This window comes from Magallana gigas, chromosome 10, assembly GCF_963853765.1.
Source record: "Magallana gigas chromosome 10, xbMagGiga1.1, whole genome shotgun sequence".
NCBI lineage: Eukaryota > Metazoa > Mollusca > Bivalvia > Ostreida > Ostreidae > Magallana > Magallana gigas.
In genome coordinates this window covers 20,307,768-20,316,672 of record NC_088862.1, presented here as the reverse complement: position 1 = coordinate 20,316,672, position 8,905 = coordinate 20,307,768, and the positions used below count along the sequence as shown (strand labels likewise).

Below are 8,905 nucleotides of genomic sequence, written 5' to 3'. Positions count from 1 at the left end.
TTACGATCCGCCCACTGAGAACTTCCCATAAGATTGCCAGTCTAACAACACAGACTGGCGATTTATCGCCATATATAAAGAGGAAGCCAGAAGTCGGACTTTGTTGTGGGTTGTTTAAGGATATATCTCTGGTATGTATATATTGCATTCAAAACGCTGTTTGTTCATTGTTTAACTGACATTTATGGGGTTTGATGGAATATCTGGAAAGGACAAAAAAGCCAAAAAAAAAAATAGTGTACATGATTACGTTATGTCAGATGAGGGAGGGCTTGGGCATTTAATATCAATTTCAAAAATGGCTGAACTTAATCTACTCTTTTTTAACAAGTTTGTACACATCTTTGTTGTGTTTATAGATAGATAAACTTCTGTGATACGATAATCAGTCAGCAAAAGCTTCGCGGAATTGGATCATTGATCTGTGATAAGGTCCAGGTTCTCTCTCTCTCTCTCTCTCTCTCTCTCTCTCTCTCTCTCTCTCATACACACACACATACACACACACACACACACACACACACACGCATTAGCGAGGTTTAGAATTATTGATTTTGTATTTAAAGATCTATAACAGTTCTGCAGATATTCAATGCACACCTATTGAAACACTAACTCTATAGTCAGTAAATGATTTTTTTTATTTGCCCGTTTTAACAGTGTCATCTTCGCTAGCCAAGGGTGACGATCCACGGTGTTTCTCTATTGAATAGCGAAGATGTAACAGTGTATGCAAAGCGAAATATTGGAAGTCTTTGTGAATAAAATGCATGGGAACCAAACTATACCAACCCACAACAACCTGCCAACACGTGCATATACACGCCCCTGTGTCCATGCTGACTTAACTCTTTTTTGATATTTCTTCCTCGTTTTGTCTTTCGTGAATATAATACACTGTAAAGAGAATTAAAGCGGAAACGTGCAAAAATAAGATTGCGGATTCATGCACTTCCAATGCTATAATTAAGTGACGGTTGATGTTTACTTGCATGTGTTTTGGTTGTTGATGTTTTACAGGGAATATTGTTTACGTTTTATTTTTATACAATATCGAATCCATTGCTTGTAGATCTTTACTTGTCTTGACTCATCAAAATGGCGGTGAATCAGCAACGAAAGCGAGCCATGAAAAGGCTGATGCAGGACTACGAGGAACTACAGAAAGAGCCGGTGGAAAACGTGTCCGCCATGCCACTGGACGCGAACGTGTTCGAATGGCACTGTAACTTCAAACACGACGATGTTATTTACCACCTCCTGCTTTTCTTCACGGAGAAGTACCCGTATGAGTCGCCCAGCGCGGAGTTTGTTCCCGTCGGCTTCCAGTACAACAGTGGCGCCACCATGGCGGGAAAAGTGGGCACAAAGGTCTGTCTGAACATTTTCTCGGACTTTGCGTACATCCATACTGAGTGGAAGGACCAGAAGTCCGTGGGCTGGTCCCCGGGATACACAGTGCAGACCATTCTTCTGAACGTGGTGGCATTTCTCGCAGAAACACAGTCTGGAGACTCGACGTGGATGAAAAGCGCCTCGGATCACAACCGGAAGCTTTCTAAGGGATACAAATGCGACTGTGGTCATACGTATGCAAAACCCCTTCCAGCATTTGATGTTGGTAAACCAGAAAAAGCCGAGGGAAAGAAGAAGAAAGGAAAGCAAGCAAAAGTGGCAGCTAGCGATGAAACTTCGCCTGAAATTATAGACTATGCATCAAAAGAGCGCTTCGACAAGGCAGCAAAACCGAAGACAAAGGACGAGTTGTTTGGGTATGGGTTGATTGTGTCCGGTCCCTCACATCGCCCAGCATTAACCACTCCCTGCGAATTCATCAAGCTGGAATCCTATGAAGCTATGAAGAAAGCCATTGGCACTGTCAAGAGTGTCATGAAAGAGGACATCAAATTTTTCCTCCCGATGTACATCACTCCCAATCACGGCGCAATGATCAAAGAGACATTCGAGAACTGTTTGAACGAGGTTGCGGCCATTTTGCCAAAATGCAAACCGAACAAAACACCGATTCCGGAACTTGTCATAAAGGTCATCCCAAATCTGATGAGCGCCACTGTCGTGGAGTTCTCTAAAGGGACGCAACACACTAGCGACAATAGCCTTAGTGGATACTTCTCCCTACATCGACTTTTACTGTGGGCGTTAGACATTTACCCGGAATTACAGGGCGAGATAGACAATAGACTTAAGGTATACTTGGGATATTGTATTCTTTAAAAATACACGTAGAAATACACAAGCTTTGGTTATTGTTTTATGATTTGTGTGTAAAGAAATGGGTTTAATATGGGATTGATGCTAATAATGTTTTGTATCTAAATTAGAAATTCATTGATGACGTCGGTGAGAGAAGCAAGAAGGCGTGTCCCCACATCGGAGAATGGCTGATGTTGCTGGCGGCTTCTTTCAAATATACGTATGTGTTTGTTCAATGTCATATGTCAACTAAAAGGGTATATTTTGATTGATGGATGGATGGATGGAAGGATGGATGCATTTTTGCACAAAACGACCGAATCGAAACGTTTTGAATAATTTATGTTAAAATAATACCAAAAAATATTAAAGAGGTATAGATTTCAACTTCAAAAAGCAACAACAAAAGGAAATATTTATTTTCTATTTGTTGATCTAGTGTATTCTTGCCCTATGGTATTTTCTTTTTCTGCAAATATATATCAACGAAAATAATACAACGATAAATTCACCTTGAAAGTAAATTTATTTTTCCAGATGGCAGGACGCTGCCTGGGCTTATTTGTCTGAAAGTTTCAAAAGGAACGTCATGTGGTATGTGAAAGAAGACGCCAAACTGGGCATGCTCGATACCGACAAGGACTACCGCATCCGGGAAACTTTGCAAAGAACGTTGGTTAGCCGGAAGTTGTTAGCTTTCCAGGTCAGAAAATAATTAATCAATCATAAGCTTTGAAGATTTATGCGTGAAAATTGTATTAAAAAAGACCATATCTGGGTTTTTATGACGAGCACAAACATTCCATTAAATGTTATGGTTATCGTAGAAAAAGAAACATTTAAAATACATGGCGAACGGATAGACAGATGGTTGCCAGAAATTTCAATGTTACCATAAATAGAAATGCTCTATATATTCTCAAAAGAAATGTGACTTCAATTAATAGTCGGAATCTTAAATAATAACAATTCTCGTTGAAGGTACTCTTTCTAGACATTGCAATGCCAAAGGGCAAGTCTAGAGCAGACCTTGTCAAACGGTACGATGCTAATCTTGGCTTCCCAACAGAGGAAATGGTGAAACAAATGAAAGAGTCAATACAACTCATAAAGAACATGGAAACATACTCCGATTGGTTCAAGGTAAATTGTGTGACTTTAAATATCTCTCTCTCTCTCTCTCTCTCTCTCTCTCTCTCTCTCTCTCTCTCTCTCTCTCTCTCTCATTCATATGGTCCTAAGTAATTTTACGTTAAAAATACTCTACCATTGGCCGCTAAAGAACAAAAAACTCATCATGCAGCAATCCATGTTGTAGTTGATATAAGTTTGGCCTTACGTCTACTGGTCTATTACACTAGGTCCTGAAGATCAAGCCCCTCAGGGATGACGAGGTGTTTGACAAGTTGGTGTCCGCCGTCAAGTACGCCATTGATACAAACGGCTACCACTGGTCCTTCTGGAAGACCGGGGGAGGGTGGGGCGAGGTCCTGAGGCGCTACAAACCCTACACAAAGAAGGAAGGTGAGTCCTTTGCTTGGTTCTATTGAGGATATGTACAATTTTTTTTATAAATTCAAAGTTGATTTTTTTTTTACATAGTACTATAGTAATGTCCTAGAGTTGTGGTTATGAATTTTTTCCAGGTAAAATCCAACAAGTATCTATACATTTATATACAAAAGTGTGGTAGATTTATCTATAATTTTAAATTATTTGCATAACTTTCTTATCCATCCTAATTCTAATTCTAGATATAAAACTAATGATTCATTTGTATTTCATTAAATGTACTATAACTGTTATAAATGTTAACTGGCATTGTATGGCACTGTAATATATTATGTACAAGGAGAGGACAATTCTAAGTTTTTGGATCTTGTGTCCAATCCTTTTGGTATTAGTCATAAAATATGTTCAGCTAAAATTAATCTATGAGAAAAGTCATGATTTTTATGGCGCAGTGAAACATTTCAATTTTAAAAAAGATCCTTTTAAGGAGGCCGATTTGGGTTTTTTTTCAGAAAAACTACAATAGCAAAACTCTTTATTTTTTAACCATATGTAATTTAAACCAACTCTAGTTTATATGCGAAGGTTCATGAAAATCGACCGTCTGGTTCTTTTTAGGGACCATCTCAAAATAGAGGTACATTTACTATAGGAATATATAGGAAACTGTCATTTTCCGCACATCAAAGCAGTTTAAAAAAATACTACAATAGCTTTTTTTCTCAAATTGTTATATAGAGAGAATAATACATACCCTTCACCATATCACAGCCTGTATCAGCCCAAGACTCCAATATCAGTCCGAGGGCCGAAGGCCCGAGGGATGATATTGGTCGAGGGCTGATACAGGATGTGATATATATGGAAAAAGGGTATTTATTATTATATTTATTACATACTCAGTAATAAATTATGTAAAAAGGCATCAACTTAAACAAATTGATTTTAAATATTATCTGAAAGTAGTCTATACATGTATTAAATAAAACAACGAGATCTTATTGTTTTACCAACTTGTTGCTACAGAACTGGGATTTCCTCGTGTTTTAAAATTAAATGTTCCAAAACTGAAGTTATTAAATGCATTTGAAAATGTCAACTGCAAGAAATGTTTCATTTTTCATCTGTAAACATGCACAAATGCCGAAACGGAAAAAGGCAGAGGAGTTCCGCAAGGGGTGTGATATGGATCCGTATCAGCCCTAGGGCTGATAACCTGTATCAGCCCCGGAGGCCGATATGAGTTGTGTGATGTCATCTGTATCACATATGCCAAAAACCTGTATTTATTACTAAGTATGTAATAAATGATAAGTAATATCATTTCCTACCTTATATGTAAAAAACACAAAATTCTACCGTCTGGTTTTTAGTGGGGGCCATCTCAAAATATTAAAATGCACCAAATTTTGCTATATATTTGGATCATCACAACTGATGATTGGTATAATGGATTCATTCCAAAAATGAGGAAAATATCCTCGAGGATAGCATCATTCTGTATACAAAATTTCAACAGCGTACAATTTTTACTTTTTCTTTTATATTATTTCTTATAACGTACTCCTACAAAGCTTCATTTTATCATAACGTCATAAAAGCGCAATGGCAATGCTCCCCTACCGCACAACGTAAAAATCGTGTTAAAAATAAAAATTTCCTTTAAAAATCTAAATATTTTTATCTGTATTTTGTTTATTGTGTTCAATTTTATAAATGATATCGAAAAAAATTCATAAGAAGTATAAAACAACTGTATTATATTAGAATGCGCAAAAACATGCACAATGCAAACTAAAGTCGGCCTCCTTAAATTAGAAATTATATCGCTATCAGGTGCTTTTGGTTTGATTTTGATTTATTTAAAACAAAATAAGCTTAAATTAATTCTCTTTAACAAAAATGTAGCGTCTTGTCTTTTTTTTTTTTTTTACAAGTTTTTAAAGTTGAAACCGGGATTGTATTAATTGGGCATATTCTAATTCCTTGTATATCTATTATCAAAGAACTAATATGTATTAACAATACATGTTCTTTTTTAAATACCTTATTCATTTTGATTACTCAACAAATTCAATCTCGACAGATAAAGACAGCGGTAAAAGAAAAGGCGAGGATACGGAGGACGGACCGAGTGCCAAGAAAAAACCCGCCCTCAAAAAGGAGGTGTCAAAGCCCAAGGGGCGGGGCCGAGGAGGTAAACAGCCCGCAGCCAAGCCCGCGGGTAGAGGGGCCAAAAAGGGGAAGGAGGAGCCTGCAGAGGCGCCCGCGGGGAGAGGCCGTGGACGGGGCCAGAAACGAAAAGCGGAAGAGGCTGCACCCGTGGGACGGGGGAGGGGAGGGAAGAAAAAGAAGTGATAGAGTGATTTATATTCATATCTCTCGAATATGAAAGATTGATTAAATAGTTTGTGTTATTCGTTAATTTTTTAGCAGTGTGCAATTTTGAATAACTTTTTGAGCATCATACTTGCACTTTTGGTGTATGTAATTTTTATACATGACCATAAAAGTTATAATATATTTGTACATATATAGATTATGTACATGTAGAGCATTCGTATTTTGTTTATCAAATGAACTGGATTTTTAAATATTTTGAAGACATGTTTAATGTTTTACAATTGATGGAAAAAATTTTGTATGAATAAAAATGTTAAAATCCTTATAAATGTTGGTTTGTACTTCTTACATAGATCAGTATTTGGGATCGGAAACCCGGTATCGCCGTCTGTATTAATGATCAATGCTATGGGTATTGATATATCATAGTTCTGTAATATAAACAAAGTCTTGACAAAATCTATTGTAATTCAAGACACGCTAAAATCTTCACGATCCTGTAGGACGAAATGGCGGTGTAACAATGAATTCTAGTAATAAAGTTACAAGCATTCTCTAAACTTTATAAAAGCTGTTTTAAAATGAATTATTTAGCTTAAAGTCAAGTGGATACAATATATTATTTAAACATAATTCATTGAATTTTTTTTGGCTTTTTGTGGGTTATTTCTTGACAGATCAGAACTAAAGCTTACACGGTCTGCATTTAATTTGTCCACGACCAACTCAGTGCGCTTTGAAAAAAAATCAGAGTTTGTTATATGAATGCACATCAACATTTTCTTTTATCATGGATATATTTATTAAGCACTTTGAAAAATTATGCAAGCATTACAAATTCTGGACTTCGTTTTATATGTAGACAATACCAGTATTTGATAAAGTATTTACTTGTATATTTCTTTGTCACAATGAATATGATATATATGCAAGATAATGTCATATTCTGTTTGTTGAAATGACAGATTTGTCCGAGCTAAGACTTACGCAATCTGTGTATATTTCCGTTAAACCAGCGTCATTCTAAACTTCAATTGTTTTGATGCCAGAAATAGATACATGTAAATGAAGTTACATCCGAAAGTCTTGTGTCTTGTTAAAATGGTTTTATTGTTTGTTTGCAATTGCCGCCCGCTTCATTGAAATACCCCACGCTAAAAAAATATTAGCAATATAAATGAATTATTATTTCTTTTCCTATGGTTGTATAGTTCTGCCCTTGCATGCAAGATAATATGTGTCAACATACCAGAGAACCTGATTTTTCTATGGATGAAATCACTTCCATGTACTTACGCCCGTATCTGACATCATAGATGCAGGATGCAACATAATTATGACAACATGCGACTTATTTATGTTGACATGCAAATTAATTAGGTTTACATGCAAGTTATTTTTAAGGACATGCAAGATAACTTGCATGCTAAAATATTTAATATAATGTCGACATAAATAAGTCGCAGGTCGACATAAATATCTTTCATGTTGACATAAGGTGGCAGGGGATAGTTTCGAAGGAAAGACCCGGTCAAAATTTTGAAATAAAGGGAGAACCTGGGGTTTGGCTGGTTATTTGAGGGGTATAAATTGCTAGAATATTTATTGCATTCATTTTGTGGATAGAGGAGCTCATGTCAATTTCACTGATATATGACACTTTAATACTGGTAGCACTTTTCATCAGATATGGAATGAAAATGCGAAACTGTGGCCATAATTTTCACTTTCGGTTTTGTGCTTGAAAAGTAGGGTGGGTTCAGAACACGAAATGTCACTCGAAAAGAAGGTGATTGACCCCCCATCAATTGGTGATTATTTGCATGGGTATACATTAAGCTACCAATCCTATGGTAGTTTATGGCAGTTGCTCGGGACTGGAGCGTGGTTCTGGACCCGTGAAAATGTGAAAAAAGGGCAATTTTTCAGAATATTTTGAGACCGTCCCTGGCTATTCTTTATAGTGCTATATGTAAGTTGTACTTGTTTTATTCTGAAATGTTTAAAAATTCTCAAGAGTCGGGACCATGTGTCCCCTGCATGCAAACCAATTTTAGCAAATTTAAAAACCCACTGAAAAATTAAATCTCATATATGAGCACTATCTGCCTCACATTTCCTCGACCAAAAATACTATCCCCTGCCACCTTCAAGAAAATGTCAAATTTTTAATAGGCTTTAAGTTTAACAACATGGGAACAGAAAAGATGTTCAATGTGTGTAAAATGGGAAACTGGCTGAATTTTTATGATTGCTCAACCCTGTAATGAGATTTAGGGGCCAAAATGTAACAGGGGGTGGTCCTAAGAAAAAGTGCAACTTTTTAGCATTTTGGGTTTGTCCTTATTTTAAAACCCTTTATAGGCATATTATTCCTATTGGTATAAGTTGCAGGGTTGAATTTGGATTAACTGAATAATATTGTACCATTTTCTTTAAATTTTCTTGAAATTAAGTGATAGCCATGCAGTTTTATGAAGTTTTAAACCCTTAGTTTTGATAAGAAATTGCTAAATATTGTTCTTTCTCAAGCTAAAACAGACAAAAAGTAGATTTTATGGCTAAATATATATTTTACATGTGCTACATGTAAATTACATGTAATTACATGTAATTCTAAATAGTTAATATCTGCATTTTAAGTCATTATAAACAATTTTAAAATGTCTGATTGTCAAAAAAGCACCCCCCACCCTTCAATTTTCTTCACCGAAAACCAAAAAATAGCCTTTATTTCACATTTTTCTTGATAAAAAATCATAGGTACATAAAATTGCTCCCATTTAAAACAAAACACATATGTCTGGTTTCTTCTTTATTGAAAATATATCAAGAA

At 35.9% G+C, this 8,905-nt stretch overlaps 1 protein-coding gene across 1 annotated transcript; it reads left to right on the top strand.

Annotated features, from left to right (window-relative positions):
• On the top strand, nucleotides 1-6,398 carry LOC105344154 (uncharacterized). Its single transcript, XM_011451807.4, has 7 exons — nucleotides 1-131; nucleotides 1,073-2,208; nucleotides 2,343-2,434; nucleotides 2,752-2,917; nucleotides 3,196-3,357; nucleotides 3,576-3,738; nucleotides 5,813-6,398. The coding sequence occupies exons 2-7, from the start codon at nucleotides 1,099-1,101 to the stop codon at nucleotides 6,082-6,084; spliced, it is 1,965 nt and encodes a 654-aa protein (XP_011450109.3). The 5' UTR covers nucleotides 1-131; nucleotides 1,073-1,098; the 3' UTR covers nucleotides 6,085-6,398.
• Nucleotides 6,399-8,905: the final 2,507 nt, after the last annotated feature.

Excerpts from the sequence above, each read along its gene's own strand:
- LOC105344154 (XM_011451807.4), top strand. The coding sequence starts at position 1,099 with ATGGCGGTGAATCAGCAACGAAAGCGAGCCATGAAAAGGCTGATGCAG. Across the intron at positions 2,209-2,342 it reads AGATAGACAATAGACTTAAG|AAATTCATTGATGACGTCGG; the intron begins GTATACTTGGGA and ends TATCTAAATTAG. Across the intron at positions 3,358-3,575 it reads CATACTCCGATTGGTTCAAG|GTCCTGAAGATCAAGCCCCT; the intron begins GTAAATTGTGTG and ends CTATTACACTAG.